At 37.1% G+C, this 20,897-nt stretch overlaps 1 protein-coding gene across 1 annotated transcript; it reads right to left on the reverse strand.

The window, feature by feature from the left end:
* Positions 1–283: 283 nt before the first annotated feature.
* LOC113074219 (aerolysin-like protein) lies at positions 284–1,330 on the reverse strand. Its single transcript, XM_026246975.1, has one exon. It carries the CDS (start codon positions 1,276–1,278, stop codon positions 325–327), a length of 954 nt encoding a protein of 317 aa, XP_026102760.1. The 5' UTR covers positions 1,279–1,330; the 3' UTR covers positions 284–324.
* Positions 1,331–20,897: the final 19,567 nt, after the last annotated feature.

Consider the following 20,897-nt stretch of genomic DNA (forward strand, 5'->3'; position numbering starts at 1 on the left):
GCCTGTGTTTTTAACAAATTAAATAATGTATTTAGGCCTATTATAAACTGAGTAGCCTAAAAAAAAAAAAACAGTCACAACATTTCCTGACCTGACCCGACCTGATATTTAGATTTTTTTATTTGTTTGACAAGGAAAGCTATGTGCAGACAGAAAAACACAAACACATGCACAAATAATACATATATAATTTATTTAAAAAAAAGGCACTTTCTCTCAAGAAAGATAAAGGGCAGTTTCTTGCAAACTAAAGTAAAACAATTAAAAGTGATACATTGCTGGTAAAATCAGATCAAGCCCAGCCAAGAACAATCTGTCTTAACATTAAAGATCAGATTCTTTAGTGTTCACTTTGATATCAGTGTAAGTGATGCCTTTGTATTGGCCCTTGGTTTCATAATGTAACACACTGCCGTTTTTGCAAGTGATGATCACTGTGCCAGTGTAAGGCAGGTCAGACGTGGCTCTGCCGATGGTGATGGTAACATCCACCTTCTTTCTTGGTGGCACATCTATAGTGGTAGTCAGAGTTTCATTTCTCTCATCAGTGTACTCATGACTGTAAGTGCTTTCTGTTCCAACACTGAAACTGAATCCTGTAGAAACTTCTACAACCTCTGGAATCCCTGCCTTCACTTCCACACTAAATGTTGCCGTAAAGCTGACACTCATCGACCATGAAGATGTTTTGATCACTTTTTTTGAGGTTTCAATCGTTTCCTGTTGTTTTTCAGAGGAGTCATTTCTGTAAGTGACTGATTTGAGCTCTTCCACGGTCACCTGTGGTATCAGTTGGTTTATTGTGGGATATTTGACATTAGTGAGAACTGTTGATTGAACTGCGTTGAGAAACATGAATCCCATGCAGTCAATATCTGCACCAGATCTTCCTACAACTCCCAAACAATATCCAGAGCCGATATCTATGGGATATTCTTGTTTTAAACCCCAGCTTGTCATTTTTGCAAAAAATTCTCCTCCTTTACTGGTCTTGAATTTGATGGCTCCTAGACGTGTTCCTGCTCCATTCCCCCAGAGGGACAGTGAGGTGAAACACTCACACACATCAGTTTTGAATGTGTACTCCTGATACGGTCCAGCTGGTTCGCCAAAGGTTTCCCTTCTGCCATCTGAAAGCCAAACTTTGACAGCCTTCACCTGAGATCCTCCCACCCAGACCCCGATCTTCTCTAAACTGGAACCATTGTTCTTACCAGTCAATGAAAATGGTGAACCTCCTTTACCACCAATTTTAAACAGATTTGTTGGGTAGGACATCTTTAAAGAAATCTGAAAATGATATCACAGATTAAAATCCGAATTAACATCTGAGATCTAAATCAAATACATTAATGAATGTGTCTTGTGTGTGTATTCTAAAATTGTCAATAAATAATTCATTCATATTCCATGATTTAAAGAAATTTGGGCTTGCTTTTTTCATTTGTGTGCAAAAGTTTCAATATTTATTAGGGCTGGTAATTTAACGAGTTAATTCGATTAATTCGATTAAATTCGAGAAAAATAACGCTAAAATTATTAAGGTATTTGATGCACTTGCCCTGTCCCAGACCTATGTGGATCATCTGCCATTAAATACAGTAGATTCATGACTAATATGAGGCAGGGTAACAATTTACCGCGTGATGGAGCTTAGAAAATGTCCCTAAAGGCAAGATATACTGTAGAGTAAAAAGCCGTTTGAGATTGTGTCTCATATTTATGTCACATAGTTAAGAAATATCACATGAGAAGTAGGCTAAGTGCAATATCACAGTATTGCAAATGTGATACTCCTCTTATACAACAGTCTATTAAGTTAATATTGTGTTATTTAGATACAATATTGTCTGTTTTTCTCAATTTTGCCAACCAAAATATAAAGACAAAGTGGAACTGTTCATCTCCGAGCAACCCAGAGGGGCATTCCATTTCTTAATCCACGTTTTGAACGAATTTGGGGAACCATTTGGTGTGTTAAACCATTGGCATTTGCATTGGCTTTGAAGTGACCACAGACTAATGGGTGTTTGACATCAAAGTACCACGAGGGCAAATCAAAAGCACAAGGAATCGTCTGCTCTTTAAGCTCTTGCGGTTCTTTGATGTCACACACCGATCGGTCTGATGGTGATGACCCGCTTCATGTCGAACAAACCTAATGATTCATTGAACTATTCATAAAGAACCATTTACTTCAATCCTGAATGAATCAGCCATTTGAACAAATCATAAATGAATAAATGACTCGATGACTTAATCAGGACATTTACCAACACCTACTGTCAGATTTAGTTTATTATTTAGAGTATCATTTCATTAAATAAATGAACTACATTTCATATTTTCATAGTAATAATAATAAAATTAAGAAAATAAACCAAATATTGTAATTCTGTCATCATTTACTCACATGGTCGAAAAGAGTAGGCTATATGTAATAAATTTTATCAAACAAAATATATCTTGCTCAACCTACTCTTTGTAATGCCTGCTTGATGCTTTACACGTGTTTAAACATCATTAAAACACTAGATATCACACACTCGCTGTCTAACAAGTTACACTTGAAAAACTGGACGCCATACACTAAACAATTGAAGATTATACACTAGTTATTCAAGTCATTCCAAACACAAACTCGAACAGAAACGTGCCTCATGGTTGTTGTCACAAAACTGCACAGGGACATGAAGGCTGAGGATCCAAGTGCAGTAGTTTATTAGATGGATAATCGTAGTCAAAACAGGCATGGGTTCAAACACAATATGCAGTCTAAACAATGAGAGAGTTCTGGGCTGAGGCAAACAGAGTAATCCAGATAAACAGGCAGACCACCAAAAACCAGGATAAAAGGCTTAGAACTGCAACCATAACACATGCAAGACCTTACAAAGAGTAACTGAAAACACCAGGGCCCGAAACTCCCCATGCCCAAATTAGTATCCAAAACAAGGTTGTCCTGCTTCACTACACAGTTGCCAAGTGGAAGGAGAGTTTATAATGACAGGACACACATTTATACAATACTTTATTCAAAAAGAAGAGCCGCTCATTCATTGCACATGTGCAGACCTTTCTGTTTTGTGGTTCAATCCGATCGAGTGTTTACATGCACTCTCAATCGTGTTAGAAGAGTAATAAACCACACCCATCAATCCGATCCAAATTTCATTCAGATGTAGCTCAATCAGATCGATTAAGGTGTTTATGGCTTTTCAGTCCGACTGAGCCGCTAATCTGATTATTTGGTTTTATGTAAACTTAGCCACTGTTCGACCATATGTTCCTCCACTGCTAAGATGTTATAATTGACAAAAGTTTGGTCACGTTGCGGTAGTGTGTAGAGACCAACACATGTGTGCGATGTGGAGGTGATCATGAGTATGGTAAGTGTGGACAAGATGTTAATCCTAAATGCTGTAATTGTGGAGGAGAGCAAAGTGCAGGATATGGAGGATGTCAAGTAAGGAAAAATGCAGTAAAAGTCCAAAATGACAGAGTGGGTGAAGAAATATCATACGCTGAGGCTCTAAAGAAAGTAAAACAGACACCCAATGCAACTGACAGGACAACAGACCCACAACAAAAAATAATGTTGAAAGAAAAAAGTAAAGAGAATAAAGTTTTGACAAAAAATAATTTGTAACGTTCATAGCAGAAGTGGTAAATTGCTCCGCCCAAAGTGAAAGCAGCTCAAAAAGAATCTAAACCATTATTAGAGCTGCTGGAAAGTACTTGGAGTTAGAGGATGTTATGGTAGATATGATAAACGATAGGATCTTGTGATGCAACCAGTAAATAGTCAGACAGTAAACAGGCAAACATGTGGTTGTACATAATGGTGATAACAATATTGCAATGAAATGCAAGAAGTTTAATTGCTAATGATAATGCTATATATATTTATATATATAAAATGTGACGAGCACTCCCAGAGGAATCAGCGTCGCCCTGTCAACCAACAGAAAACACCTGCATGTCCCCGTCACAGCTGCTCCCCATCAGCCAGCACACTCTTAAGGAGCACATGCTGCACTCAAACGACAGTCTCGAACCGAATGCAGCGATGGTCTAACTCCTGTCTCATTTCTTCGCAGAAAGCAGCGAGTGACTGACAGCCCACCCACTTTGGAGCACGTAAGGACACCCACTTTCACCTTAACTGGCACCGAAGAGCACAGAGAACACACGGGAAGCACCGGCCACCAGAAAGCGGAGCAGCACACTTCACCAGGCACCCCACACTGCTCAATAAATCACATATATATATATATATATATATATATATATATATATATCTCAAATCAAGACATTATTTGTGATCAAGAGATGTGGCTTAAACCTCAATTAAACTTAATTTTTAATAGGATTACAATCAGATAATTTTTGGATACATTACAATCAGAAGAGATAGAAGTAAAGGAAATGGTGGTAGGGTACAGTAGCAACATTTATTAAACAAGTTATTGGGTATAGAACAGTTGTTGTCAACGATGAGCAAGACGTTGTGTTGGTTGAAATATGGGAATGAGCACAGAGAATTAGAATAATTTATATAATATTTTAATAATAATAACTTTTGTAAGGATAAGCTACAGTAGGAAATATGGGAGGGAATAGAAGTCCCATATTTGAATGCGCACAGCACATTATGGGGGAGTACTAAAACAGATTAGAATGGAATGATCATAGAAGACATGCTAGATTGGGGAGGGTTAGAGTTGATTTGTCACAGGGAAAATATTCAAGGTTAGACTTGGCACTAGTCTCTGAAAGTTTAGCTGGAAAATGTGATTTGAATATTATAAATCAAAGCACAGTTCTTAGTGATTATTTTCCCATCATCAGTACAATTGGTTTAGATATAGCACAAACTGTGGTGGAAAGAATGCCACAGTGGAAGTTTAAATCTGCCAATTGTTGTGCCAAGTTGTGTTATAACAGAATGTCTGAATTTAACAATTCTATGGAAGATGTAGAAGTTTTTAATCATACGTTGTGTGAAATTCTCCAGAGTACTGCTGAGGAAGTAATAGGAATGAAGAAGGCTGGTAATAGGAAGAAAGCTGTTCCATGGTGGAACATGGTGGAATGAGGAGTGTAGTGAGGCAATAAGTAAAAGGAATAGTGCACTTAAGAGAATAAGAAGATCATTTAGCAATAACGAATTTATTAATTCTAAAAGAGCACACACCATTGTGAGAAGAGTATTTTTAGGTGGCTATGTAAAAAAAAAAATCTCCCTCTCTCCTCTCCCTCCTTTTCAATTGTGTTATTGTTTTGCAATATCCCAACCATTATGCACTCCACACCTCTATCCAGTAGGTGGCAGGATGTACCATTCAAGTTAGTCTGCCAACCGCCAGGATAGAGTGACAAAGGTATGGGATGGAGTGTCCAAATATATATTAATCATTTTATTCAGATTATAGAATACCATTTGAAAGTGCTGAATGATGTTTACATTACAAACCTTTGAAGTCATAATTTTTTAATTAATGTAATTAATGAAAGTTTTGAAAGAAAAAACAAACAAAAATGAAACAACAATAATCTAAAGTGTAGAGTAAATAAAATTAATTCAATCCAATTTAACCTTTATTTTGTATTAGAGAAATTTAAGATACACTTCAGTTATTCACATTTAGATTATTAGAGTCGAGCAACTAAGATTTGGAGGAATTTGAAAATCAGATATAAAGCTTGATTTCACTCTTTAAAAAAAAAAGGGTTCCAAAAGGGAGCTTTAAAGGTAATACCACAAAATAACCATTTTTGTATAAGATTATTTGAAAAAGAAAGTGCTGAGTATTTCATCTCTTAAAAAATGGAGCAAATAGACATTTGTAATGGTACAACGGAGGAAATCTAAAACAAATCATACTAAAGTAGAAAATGTATACATTGCTAATTTGCTGGTAAAAATTAAAGACCGCAAAGAAGGATTTTTTTCTTAAAATTACACACTAGATTCTTTAGATTTCACTTTGATATCCGTGAAAGTGATGATCACTGTGCCAGTGTAAGGCAGGTCAGACGTCACTCTGCCGATGGTGATGTCAACATCCACCTTCTTTCTTGGTGGGATTTCTACAGCGCTAGTCAGAGTTTTGGTTCTCTCATCTGTATATAAAATATATTTTCAGTGAAATTCAGTAATTAAGTTAATTCTGTAAAAGTAGTTATACCATTACAATCTTGTCTGCTGAATAATATATATATCTCTGATATATACAGCGTCAAGGAACCGATACTCCATTGGTGACAGAATGGAGAAAAAACCTTGGGAGACACCAGGCTGCCAGACTGCCAGTTCTACTCTGACCAGACGAAACCAGTAGTTCAATTCCAGACTGCAGCAAAGTCCGATCGTGCAGAAAAATCATCTGTTTGCTGTGGTCTTGTCCTGGTGGTCGTCTGAGACAAGGTCTTTACAGGGGATCTGTATCTGGGGCTCTAGTTGTCTGTTATGTCTAAGCCAGGTTAAATAGATGGGTCTTTAATCTAGATTTAAACTGCAAGAGTGTGTCTGCCTCCCGAACAATGTTAGGTAGGTTATTCCAAAGTTTAGGCGCCAAATAGGAAAAGGATCTGCCGCCTGCAGTTGATTTTGATATTCTAGGTATTGTCAAATTGCCTGAGTTTTGAGAACGTAGCGGACGTAGAAGATTATAATGTAAAAGGAGCTCATTCAAATACTGGGGTGCAAAACCATTCAGGCCTTTATAAGTAATATTTTAAAGCAATATTTTAAAATCTATACGATGTTTAATAGGTACCCAGTGCAGTGTTGACAGGACCGGGCTAATATGGTCATACTTCCTGGTTCTAGTAAGAACTCTTGCTGCTGCATTTTGGACTAGCTGTAGTTTGTTTACTAAGTGTGCAGAACAACCACCCAATAAAGCATTACAATAATCTAATCTTGAGGTGATCTTTCTCATGGCTGATATTGATGTTTTTTTTTTTTTTTTTAGTTTAGTTTTAGTTTTTTAGTCTCATGAATTTTTGGATGGGTGTACCTGCACTCACATCGGTTGATGAAACCATGCTCTTTGATGAGTGGGCCTGTGCTAAAAATATTGTCACTTGTCACATCACTGAGTGGAACAAAAACAAGGTGGCTGTGTCTGATAGATGGACAGACGTGTTTAGTGAGATGGGGAGCAAGTCACTCAACTTTGGAGTCTTATCTTTGGCTGTGGAGTTTGTTTTATGCCTGCCTGGTACATCTGCACCTGTGGAGCGTGTGTTCTCGTTAATGAATGCATCATGGACGGATGAAAAATCTCGACAGAGTGTAACAAGAATGAAGGCAATGCTTTTCGTACGAATTAATTTTGGACTGGACTGCTCCGCATTTTATGATAAACTCTTGAAAGACAAGCGCACGCTGGCAAAAATTGGTTCCAGTGAAAAATACAAAACAGCAACAGTGAATGGCACGTCCTGATTTTGCCAAGTTCGATGTGTTCCTAGGTCAACATATTTTGTTGACCCTGGAACAACATTTTACTCCAAAAAAAATATTCTTAACCATATCCCTACACCTAAACCTAACCTTAACCATGAGTAATCCCTAAAATCAGAGGAAATGATAGATGAATGACACTGATGTACAAGCACCAAACACTGATTTTAAGCGTAAACTTCACAAAATCTATAAACTGGTTCTTCAAATCTGATTGGTTAATCACAATGTTGTTCCAGGGTCAACAACGATGTTGTCCCAGGAACATGTCTCACTTGGTAAAATCAGGTTCTGCACAGTGAATGATGCTGTTGCACCATCTTGTTTCAACTGATCTGCAATTTTATATAAGCCTACATTTATTTTTTTACATAGCTAACAATAGTATTAAGTGTAAATACTTGTATGTGTGCAGTAGGTGTTGTGGGTCTGTGGGTTCTGTGTCTGTCCCGTATTCCACTCTGAGAAATCTGGTCACCCTAGCTAAAGAGCAATTATTAAGCATTGCTGAACATTACGAAATTGTGATTTTAAAGATAAAAGGCTCAAAGAAAATGTTAAGGTAACTTTGAAAACCAGGTTGATTGAAAAAAGGTTTGTTAGGCAAGGCAAGTTTATTTATATAGCACATTTCGTACACGATGGTAATTCAAAGTGCTTTACATAAAAGAAATTAAAATAATCATGAAGAAAAATAAGAACAAAATAAAACAAGCAATTTTAAAACTTTTAAAATGATTAAAACATTTACTTAAAATGAATTTATAAACAGTTTGAAAATGATTTTACATAAAAAACAGTGAAATATATTTCAATCAGTTCAGACATTGCACAGTGCTCATTCAATAAATGCACAGCTAAACAGATGGGTTTTGAGTCCAGATTTAAATGTGACTAGTGTTTTAGCACATCTGATCTCTTCTGGAAGCTGATTCCAACTGCGCGCGGCATAGTAACTTAAGGCGGACTCCCCTTGTTTTGTGTGAACCCTTGGTATTTTCTAACTGACTCGATCCTAGTGATCTGAGTGCTCTGTTAGGTTTATATTCAGTGAGCATATCTGCAATGTATTTCGGTCCTAGGTCATTTAGTGACTTATATACGAGTAAAAGTACTTTAAAATCAATCCTAAATGTAACTGGAAGCCAGTGTAAGGACCTGAGGACTGATGTGATATGCTCAGATGTTCTGGATGAGCTGCAGCTGTCTAATGGTCTTTTTGGGAAGGCCGGTGAGGAGCCCATTACAATAGTCCACCCTGCTGGTGATTAAAGCCTTTTAATTGTTTTGATTTTATTATTAAATATTAATTTAATTTTGTCACAGTGTCCGGGTTGTGTTCCCTGGGTTTCCACTAGGTGTCCTCCGTTCCCACGGTGTCTGTCACCTTATCACTTCCTGTTCCCTTATTTGGTCACCTTCCTCCTTGTTTTAGTTAATTGATTATTCCCCACCTGTCTCCTGTTCCCTCATTATCCTTTTGTGTATTTATACCCGGTCTGTCTGAGTCTGTGTCACGGAGTCCTTGTCTATGTGTGATACTTTCCTGAGTCTGCTCTTGCCGTGTGTTATTGTTTTTGTTTGTTATGTTGTTGGATATTCTGGTTTTGACCCTGCCTGGACTGTTTACCCTTTTGGATTTGCCCTTCAATAAAATCTCACACCTGCATTTGGATCTCTCTGTCTTTCCTGTATCACCAAACGTGACAAATTTAGTGGTAAATATTTTCTTGAGTTTAATATTTGGTTTGCGTGTGTCCCTCAACTTTTGTTGCTTCTCTTGAACCAGGGGTCGTAACACATGCAATATATAGATAATTTAATTTAAAGCTGTATTATGTCAATTCCGGCACCCAACATTCCAACTGCGCTGGTTTGAGTTGGCCGCCTCCAGTTTTCCCTTTGTTTTGCTGCCTCCAGCAAGCGCTGTGACGTCGGCTGACCCTAGTTACCTGTGGTTGGCATGGCTGTGCATCACTCAGAAAACAATAGGCCAATCAGAAGAGAGGCTCATGAGTATTAATTAGACTAAAATTGACATGTTCTTAGCAGACCTCCTGAGAAAGGAGCTGTAAAAATATAATGTTTTTTGGTGATTATACAACAAATATATATTCTTAAGTGGCTCAATCTTTGCAGCACAAACAAAATTGCATGGTTTAGTTTCAAACACGAAGAGTGAAGTGTGTGTGTGTATACTTTATTACAGTCAATCTTAGTAAACTGCTATAATATAATGTAGCTTGAATGCTGAGAGACATTACTTGGTTTGTCTTTCTCTTCAAAAAACTATGCATGAATAAAAATTATAAATACATAAAAAAATTTGCTTAGGGTGAGTTATAACATGTTTCATTGATATGAAACATCAGAGTGGCTCTCTATGACAAGGAATGAGGAACCTGATTTACAGACTTGCAGACAAACATGTCAGAAACAGGAACCAGCTTTTGAATACAGGAAAAGATAAACTTATAGGCTGGAATACATTGCATGATTTCTGAACCGATTTGAAAACACTAAGTCTCATTGTTTTGCAGACTTTGTAAATAGATACAGAAACTGATCATCATACACTAAACAAATGATGATTATACACTACCAGTTTTTCAGGTCATTCTGATCACAACAAAACTTGTACAGAATCACATTCCTTGTTGCTACAATGTGTTGGATCATGAATGAAGAAACCAGGGTGGAGATGTAGAGTCTTTTATTAATGTTGCTTAGTCAAGTGTCAGAGGAGAAGTGGACAAGAACACAGAAATCACAACTAAATATACATTATCTCTCTGTTAAAGCATTTGGCATACATCCTTAGTTCAGCCTTGTGTGTAAAGCTATGATTCTGATTATATGATTATTGTTACATAGTAGGAGAAGAGGAAAATTAAGAATAAAAAATTACTTATTGTCCCAAAATGCCAATAAAGAACTTTTATTTTTAAGAGTGTTCTTTAAGGACTATCATAATTCAACAAATAAATCTGCTGAATTTAAAAAAACAACAACAACAAAAAACCTTCAGTTGGCTCTTGTACTAAACAACTGAAAAGATCTGACTTTATACAGGTTTTCAAGAATTCCCTGTAACTTATTCACTGTTATGTTGTTAGGAGCAGTGTTCTTGTTCTTGTTCTCCCCAATAAATCCTCTTGAGATTTGACACTCCTTATTATGGTCTAAACAGCAGTATGCAGTCCAGAAATGACTAGGCACATTCACCTTATCTTTTATTTTACTTGTACCTGGTACCACCCCTGTTACAAGGTAAGCAGTGTTCTCTCTCGACAGACATCGCTCGGTCAGTTCTTTTGCAATTTTTTCTTCTAGTATCCTCCATTGACCTCTGTTAAAATAGAGGTTTTGTGGAGCAACATTGGTGAGAGTGAAGGTGGCATCAGCACAATCCTGTGAGCTTGCCAGGTAGACTGGCATCAGGTGACCTCTGTCATAGACAGAGCGTTTATAATCATCACAGACAGCTTGATTCGATGATTGTCTGGAACAGTCAGGTACCATATTTGGTCCTTCTCCTGGATAATCAAGCTGTAATATTTTTTATAAGCAAGAAAATGCACATTAAAAGAAGTCTTAAGGAAATTTCATATTATGGAAGATAAACTTGCCACCAAAATGTGACTACATGGAGGAACATCTGTGTGTTTTTTACTTTTCACAGTGTGAGAAATAATTAATCTTTTAAATGAGTATTAATTATACTCCAATGATTACATTTTATGGCTAACAATATGTTTTAATTCAAAAACATACCAAAACATACCCCATAAAACATTCATGTGGACATAGAGTAATATTCTTACTTGAGGTTCAATGCTCCATAGGTGTTTTCTTTTGCAACGGATGCCTTTGTTAAACTTGTAGGCAGAGTAGACCGGAATCTTGTTGTAAGTATCATAAAGTGTGGCATAATACACTTTTTTTTTCAAAGTTTGGCAAATTTTTTTGTACTGATGTCCGTGAAGTATTGTTGGTGAAGCTCCATTTGCAAAAATATCAGCACATTTCTCTCGAAAATCACGCACAACTTCAGCTGAACCACCAGAGAGGACTGATACCATCATCAGACGAAGGAACATCATGATTAAATGAATTTCTCTGCAAGCAGTTAATGAAAATAATATTAAATAATATTAAAAAACAACAGAAAATAAATGTAATACTGTATGACAGAAGATTAAAAATTGACTTGCGCTATCCATCATTCTTTGTCATTTGTATAATAAAGAGCGGATATTGTTTTAACAGTGTGAAAAATTCATATTACCTACTGCTGGGTCTTCACTAGCTTGTTGCCACTTCGTCCTTCTCTACCAAAGTAAATCTTTAAAAGCCTTTCAAGCTAAGTGTTTTTGCAATAACAAAAAAACAATGATTATGCAATCCCACAGTAAAACAAGTCACATTTTTCTATATACTCCATCTTACTCCATATATTTTCTAACATTGCACATCATGTCCATAAACTATAAAAAGTTTTCTTTGTAACTCATTTTTTGTGTAGGTCATCAAGTTCTCATGATGTGTCAAAACCTTATATTGTGCAAAAGAGCCAGGAACTCATAAAAAATATTGCATTAAGTGTTTCACTTCCATATTCTGATCTATATCTTGATTCTATAACGTGCAAATTGAAGAGTTTGTTTCCCAATGTCCTCTGTGCAATAATCAAAGACAGTGATTCAGATTGCTTACTGTCTGCTGGTTGTTACTCTAAATTCTCAGAAATCCCAAAACTGCCTGACGAAACTGCTCAGTGTATTTGTGGCCATGAAATCCAAGATACCTACCTCAGTCACCGTATTGTCCCCCAAAAACGATTTAAGTTTATTTGAATAGTGCTTTTTACAATATTAATCGTTGCAAAGCAACTTTACAGAAAATTTAGTTTCTACAATATTTAGTAGTAGCAGCGTATCAATGGTGACTGTCAGGTAATGCACATATGGCAGAAATGTACAGAAAAATCAATTAGAGACGTAATCAAACAGATGATGAACACTATTAACAGCAATTATTATATGATGTAATCAAGCTTATAGCAAAGTTTTGGTAGTATGTTGCTTCAGGGTTAGCATCATCTGAGGGTCAGCATCATCTCTTCTCAGGTGTTCTGGACCCAGACTGAAGCTTGTGTACATCCTAGTTATGGCAAAAACAGAGAAACAAATAGAGACATAATTAGCATAGCTGATTAGCATGATTTGTTTAACCCAAGCTAAAGAATAATAATGTGTATTTGATCAGTTATAACTTAGGTACAAGACTATGAGATATATTATTAGAATGCCTGGTCAAAGAGATGTATTTTTAATCTAGGTTTAAACAGAGTGAATCCCGTATATTATCAGGAAGGCTATTCCAGAGTTTGGGAGCCAAATGCAAAAAAACTCTTGCTCACCCAAGACGTCCTCATCCATGGACATTCACAGGTTCATTTTGAGGTTTTAACAAAACAACAAAGCTAATATTTTTCACGCAACTAACGTACTGTAATTACCCAATATACATTGTGATATAGTCTGGTCCATTGGTTCAGATTGCTTTCTCTCTACAACCAAACCACTCCAGTTTGTTTTCTATCGAGCTGAGAACACCTCATTCAGATGATCTCAGGCTGATTGTTTTGGAGTGGATCAGATTGCGATTGCTGTGTCCAAATATGCCCAAATGAACTGAGCTAAGGGGGGAAATGTGCCTGGTTCTGAAACAACGGGCTAGTGTGAAAGCACCCATGATGATTTCTGGGTGTAAAATCAAGGCCAAGGTTTTGATATTTGTCCTATATCATCTCATGAATATTCATAAGAACAGTTTTAATATATTATCAAATTTACTTAGTTGTGGTTGTAGCTCTTAAGAGTATAATGATTTATAACACAATGAACACGTTGCACCAACTTTAACAATGGATTATACTTCTCACAGTTATAATGTATTATAAGTCTCATTTGATTATTTTGATGGTACCCTTTAGACAGCTGTTACGTAACTTTGCAACTATCAACTAGGGGTCATCATCAGAGTATTAGTATGTCTGCTACTGTAAATATATGCTAATACTTTATTTTGATGGGCAACCAACAGGTAAACTGATGTAAGTGTCTTTGAAAGTATGTCAACTTATTCTATACTAGAGTCTACCATTCTTGAGCATACTAATACTCTAATGAGAGCTAGTTGACATGTAGTTGCAAAGTCGCTTATAGTCGATTGATTGAGGGGAACATGAAAATAAAATGTAATCATATAAAACATTGCATTTTTTTTCAGTTGGAGTATTAAGCTCATATCAATAAATTTACAAGACTCAAATGCCACTCAACATCTAACCACTCACAAGCTGTAGTAAGATACTGTGCAGATCTTAAATAGACAATGTCAAGATATGATACAGTCCTTTATACTGTAAATTAAGTAGATTTAATATGGTGTCCATTATAAATAATCATACTCTTAAACTTATAACCACAGATACATAAGTATTATGATGTATTATAATTGTTGATATGATTATTCATGAGTTGATATAACATATTGTAAAGTTTTTTTTTTTTTTTTTATAATGCATTATGCATTCATTATAATGCCTTTTAGAATACCCTTATAATATATTATAAATACAGGCTTCATAGAAATTGTTACCGAAAGGGTATTATTTGAAGTTTATAAATTGCTTTATTTGATCTTAGGGCTGATTCCTCATTTGTGGCTAATCTAAAAATAAAAGGAAGAAGTTACAAGTGCAACATGGACTTGTCTGGCAAGCTGCAGTAATCATCAAAAAAAAAAAAAAAAAATGAACAAAGATCCCTTATCTTACATATATTTCCTGAATCTCAGTCACACAAACACATTACTATGCAGGTCAGGTAAACAAGTGAATATGACATCAAAGTACTGAACAATGGTTGACACTACAAATCTGTACAGCACTAATCTGAGTTCAGTCAGGTCCACTTCGTCAAAGTTTATTCTTTACAATTGTATAGTATTACAGTTAGCGTTGGCAGTATGGTTCTGTTCTGAGCAAAACTCCCCACACCTGTCCATGAAGCCATGCTTGGACAGAGCGAGGAGAGCAGCAAGGGGTACAGAACAGATCCAGTATATGCATTCATAATTACAATTTACATAAATCATAGAAAATACAAAGTACATGATAGAGAATGCCTGCAATAATGAACTGTAAAAGAAGAAGAGGGGGGGAGGGGGGGGGACATCTGATTAGATTACAGTTTCAGTTAGATGGAGTTGGGGTTGGAGGAGGGAGTTGATTTGTGAGCAGTGATGCGATAGAAGAGATACTGGAGAATGGGGACTGCTGTGATAAATGTGTCAAAACTGGATTGGTAAAAGTCAGGAACAGCACACTATCAGCTGATGCGAGCATGACTGATGTGTCCTGCGTGAACTAAGGCGATTCTTGAATTTTGATTTTGTTTTGAATAATTTGTACAACCAAAACAAAAGATTCTACTTAGTTTGTGTAATTGTTTATTTAAAAAATATTGTGTGATAAAGAGTTTACACCTATAGTTGTTTACAAAAGGCATGTTAAAAAATGTAATAACATTTTGTAATAACTGTTATAAATATTGTGAAATAACACTTACAAGCTGGATAGTTATGAACTTAAGAGAGGGGATGACATGTATTTTGTATAAGTGTGCTATCAGTACCTGTGTGATGTCATCAACAGTCGATTCCAGTAAAAAATTATCATTCCTCACCTACAAAACATATAAAATACATAACAAGGAGCATTGAACAAAGGGCGTGCTGGAAAGAGGCACTACACCTACCCCTAACCCTACCCCTCTACCCTAATAGAAAGCTTTGTCGAGCAATTATGAAGACATTGCTCCATGCCCTGCCTTTCAGCACATGCTAAAATTTTGCCACATATCCAGGAGGAGCTCGCCAGGGTCCTTGCAAGAGATGTTAATGAGTTTGACCTCAATTGGGATGCTCCAGAGAAAACTGCCAAGAGGAAGCTTAACTACTGGTACTGAAAGTCAAGCCGCCACTTGGAGGAGGGTTCCATTCTTCCCTGATATCCGTAAGCAGCCGTTTAGGTCTCAGTCATGGTCTGCACAATAAAACGATAACAATAACTGTTAAACAATAACAATAACACAATAAAACCATAACAATAGCTTTTGGGAGACCCGCCGAGTAAAACCTGTGAACGGTAACAGACTGCATTGATAGCAATAAAATGCTCCGCTCAAGCCTTCAGTCGATCCATGGGGTCATGGTGGTCCTTCACAGACACCTGTGGCTGACCCTAGCTGTCCTGAAGGACTCCAACCGTGAGTCGCTCCTTAACGTCTACGTTAGTTATGAATAAATTATGTTAAAACATGTATAGATGACTCATTATTGACAAAAGGCAAAAGAGCTGTGTGTGTGCACGCATATTTGAATGTCGGACTGTAAACGGGTTCGGGCTTTTAAAAAGCTGTCATTCAAAATGTACTTGTCAGGCTCGGGCCAAAACCATAGACTGTAAAAAAATATGGACGTAGTGTCCGTGACGTCACCCATAGACTCCTCAATAACGATTTTGAAGCCTAAAGAGTGCAGAGCGGGCCGTCGCCATCTTGGCAGCGCGTCACCGCGCGACTCTCCCGGATAGAAGCCACGCCCACCCAGCGCGACGGCATTGTCAGCAGCGGCAATCCACCTGTCACTCAAGTGGCCACGCCCTTAATTATGCAGAACTTTAAGGCTTAATATATTTTAAACGGATGAGTTTTAAAAAAAATCACCCCCTCACAGTTGTCATGAAGAAAATTAGTAATATAGACCCAAATAATTTTTTGAACCAGGCTGTAAACATGTTTTTTTTCTGCTGTAAAGTTGGGCATTTTAACATGGGGAGTCTATGGGACTGACTCTCTTCTGCAGCCAGCCTCAAGCGGCCAGTCGATGAATTGCAGTTTTAGTCACTTCCTTATTGGCTTCACAAGAGAGAGTGCGAGGTTGCCGCTCGGCCGAAACCTGTCTGGCTCCGGTCCTGTCGGGCCTAACTTTTAAGGCCCAATTACAGCTCTAATGCCAATAAATAAGAAATATTGCTGGCTTGTGTGTTTCCAGCACTCTCTTTATGTTCATCTGGTATTTGGCAATGGAAAAGGAAACGTCTTTCTTTTCTTTTTACATGGAAAATCGATTCAATGAACCCTCATGTCTTAAAAATTTAAAATGCTTTTTTTCAGAAAAGTGACAGCCCTAAACAACGGAAAACAAAAACAATGAACAAACATTTTTTTTTTTGCATTTAAATCTTTATTACACGCAATCCAACGGGTCTTAAATAACTTTGTTTTTCTTCCTCTATAAAAGTGCATATATAATGTTGCCTTGTTTCTCTAAAGTTGCTCATTTTCTTGTTTTAAATCAAGCCAGAACTCGTGTACACAGTAGGCTTTAATTAGTATACATTTATTGTGAAATGACTGCATTTCTGTGTCAATCCATGTTCATTTTTACCGCGAACAATGCGCTGTCACTTTGATTCAGTGCATGTAGCAAAGCAAAAATAGACTCGGTACGTAAACGATCGCCGCACTGCTGCTGAAGCACTGCTCCTGGAATGCATTGACGGACCGCAACCATGTGCAACGCTGGAATCCATTAACATGAGTGCGTAAAAAATTACGCAACGCATACGCACCGCAGACGGAGTATGTGTGAAATGGGCGTAACCCCGAGAGGGGTGGGGAAAGGGGGGCGGCCGCCCCCCCAGCCCCCCGTTCCAATGTCTATGATCTCATCTTGAAAAAGCATGAAAAAAAATAAAATTGTTTGATTGGGCTGCTGCTGCTTGGCGTGGGTAAGGAAGACCTGATGTCCATTATGTGACAAAATACTGTAGAATGTTGTTATCCAGTGATTATGTGATTTGCTCTGATTGTATTCACCTGTTGCCACATCAAAGGACTTGTTAAAAGGAGGTGCATGAGATGTAGCAGCGGTTGGTGGGTGACTTGTGGGGTTACATTTGGCTGTCTCTCGGGGACAATAGGTCCTCCGGAGATAAAGATAGTCAGTTAGTTAGACTCCTGTGTGTGAGTGAGTTGAGTTAGTAGGGAGGGGTTAACTATTAGAGTCACCATTACCTCGCGGGATTGTTGGTTTGGCGTTTTTGCCCGACTGTCACGCTAACTTAAGGAGATGAATGATGCTATAATTGGACTTGAGTGTTTCTCTCGCTTCTGAATAGATATGGACTAGAAATAACGGTGAACTTCATCGCAGTCTCTTATTGGAATGATTTCCCCCTGACGGTTTGTAGTGACTGCTCTCTACCCCACGGCTGGGTCCTGTAAACCGGGGGAGAGGGAAGTGTTTTAATTTATTTCTGTGTGTATGAGAGAATGAATGGTGAGGGTGTGAGAAGGGCGATAGGTATAAGAAAGGGGAGTCGGGGAGCATAGGGACGGATTAGCGGGTCTTAATTATGTGTGTAGTGTAGGTTGATGTGATGTTTTCAATAGGGGGCACTATTGTATTAATCAACTGAACACCACTTGTTTTTCGTTACATAATGATAACTAAATAACATGAATCCACATGCAAATCAGACATTGCCATCACAAAATAAAGCTATAAAAAGTTACTTTCTTACCTCAAAATTGTACCCCCTAGATCCAGCAGTCTGCCACAGAGCTCTGCCTCCGTACAAGTTGAATAAAAAAAACGACTTCTTATTCTTATAGCTTGTTTGACATCACGTGATTCTGATGAAATCACGTGAAATTCAGCGGGAAATTCACACAAGGGCAGAAAGTGGAAAACTACTGGGGCCAATATGGCGGTGATGTAGGCGGTTGTGTTTTTACTCTACAGCTAAATAAAGGTGAAGCGATGATATTTGTAACGTGAGGGTTCGGTATGTGGTGGTAGATCACTCTTTATAATAATGAACAGCAGAATGGAGACAGAAGACTTACTCAAGCGGCACTTTTTACTGAACACCGTCACAACAACAACACTTCCTTCAACACAGCCTTTCACATGACGTCACTAACCAATCAGAAGCAAGGACTTAGACTGAGATAAACGTGAGTGAATCAGATAGGCAGATTCAGCAGAATATCCTTACTGCATTAAATATGTAAACACATAAAGGTGTAAATAATTAACTGACTAAACATTGTAAATATACTTCTACAATGAACTCTTTTTTTATATAAATAGTTCTGTTAGTCACTCTGGTCCACACTGCAGTATAGTAGGTGATGGCATTGCACCCGAAAGTTATTTGCCAACCGCCAAGAAGAAGACTGATGGTAACTTGGACATAAAACATCATTTGGACACCTTTATGCTTGGGAAAAAGAGGAAAGAAGAAAGTTAAGCAAGCTTGGTTGACATGGCTTGCAACATGTCTGATATGGTTGATCAGTTTGAGGATTCAGCATCGGCCTCATAGTAACACATACAGAATCACAATGGTTTGATAAAGGGATGTTGCCCTTTTACAGTGGCATGTGCCCCGGTATGAATCTCAAGTTCAAGTTTTAATATAGCTACATTATTTGTTAGTGTATTTATTTACATTGATAATTTTAGCAAAAAAGGTCTATATGAAAAGTACTATCCTAATTCACACTTGTAAAAGGGATGCAGTCACAATGTCACAATTCAGCATGCAGACTGGTGAGACACGTGAATGATATGAAAACATAACCAAATTAAAGTAATTATTTAAATAATATCGATCCTCTTATTTTGCCATCGATCATTATTCGCTATGTTTGGACATTGGATTATTATTTGATTATTTTATTTTTTATTTTTTTGTGTGCAAAGAAGGGAAGGGGAAGCAGAAAGAAGAGATCAAGTTTGTTAGACTTGATAAACAAACTACAGTATCAATATTTTATATGCCGTTATTCACTGCGACAAACCGTTGAATTGTAAACCATGTTCATATTACGCATTTAGCCTACTTGTCAGTGAACAACGGGTCTGTGTAATACTGCTCCATATCTGTGTTTACCCGCCCCAAATGATTTCAAGTGATCGCACATGTAGATCCCCGTATTTTGAATGGCCTTAAATTATTTATATAGTTAATTCACGTCGAGTGGCTATTTGGCTCTTATTTGCCAGCAAGGAAAATGCTTTCGTGGAGGTTTTGCAGCTCAAAATCTCCCTTAACGTGTAAATGACGGAACATTATGGTAATTATCATTGGTATGCTATTTAATATAGCTCATTAGAGGTACAATTTAGTGGAATATATTAGGCCAAGATGATATTTATTAAATGAATTCGAATGATGAGAGAGAGAGAGACCCTGCAAATGTGAAGATGGTCAACAAGTAAAAATATCACCCCATTGATGAGAAATATAGGCCTAAATAAAAAAAAATTGTTTTCACACAAAACAAAACCTAGCTGCTCAAGAGTATTATAATTAATGATTTTGATAACAAGTCTGAAATGTGATGTTTATCATTTCATATTTATTTATATATTTAGGTTAAATCTTTATTAACATCAATTCTAATATTAATATTTTAATGTTTATGCAAACAAAACATGCACAGTGCAGCTAATTTAATTTGTTTATTGGTTTTCAACATTAAACCATAACTTTATTCTTTTTCCTTAAATTAGGTCAATAAAAATAATTTTCTGAAAATATTATGGTCATTGTGGGTATTATTATTATTATTTTTGTGTGTGACTTTGTGTCATATGAAGATGGTACTAAACAGCCCCCGACCTGTTAGACCAAAATGTCCCCCTGAATGACTGACAGAGTTTGTGACTGTAAACATGTGCATGTTGCAGAACTCATCATTCACGATCTCTCAACTGCTTGTAAATCTATGCAAAAAATTAGCTTAAAACAAACCCGTGCGTACAATATGTACAGTACCCTGCCCAGCAGGTATTTACTTCTCTTTTATAGTTCATTGTAGAAACTACCTCCAATGCATAATCAATATATGAATATGGGGAAACCTGCACTTAAATAAATGGTGGAAAGATATCTGATGACTTCTACTCCATGACCAGATTGCTGAAGAGGTTAACACCATTAAAGGACTGGAATATAGTGTTGCAGGCTGCAACATCACCATTTCTGGGAAGGCTCACTATACTGTTCCTATTTTTTTCATTTGGAGAAAATGTTTTTTCAAATAGCTTTGCTGTTTGGAGATTTGTGGTTCTTTGGAGTCCACTAGTGTTTGAAAGAGCTTTCAGTGGAAAACTGAGGTGATCTTGGCAAGCAGAAAAGACTTTGTTTTAAATTGAATCATGATGCTGCTTCCCCCAATTTCTGTTTTCACAGCCGTTCAGTGCAAACATTTAGAAGAGCTTGATTAAGTGCTCGAGAATGTCATCTCTTGTCTTTGGTAACTGTTACGACCCTATT

This window comes from Carassius auratus, unplaced genomic scaffold (genome assembly GCF_003368295.1).
Source record: "Carassius auratus strain Wakin unplaced genomic scaffold, ASM336829v1 scaf_tig00014003, whole genome shotgun sequence".
NCBI classification, from domain to species: Eukaryota; Metazoa; Chordata; class Actinopteri; order Cypriniformes; family Cyprinidae; genus Carassius; species Carassius auratus.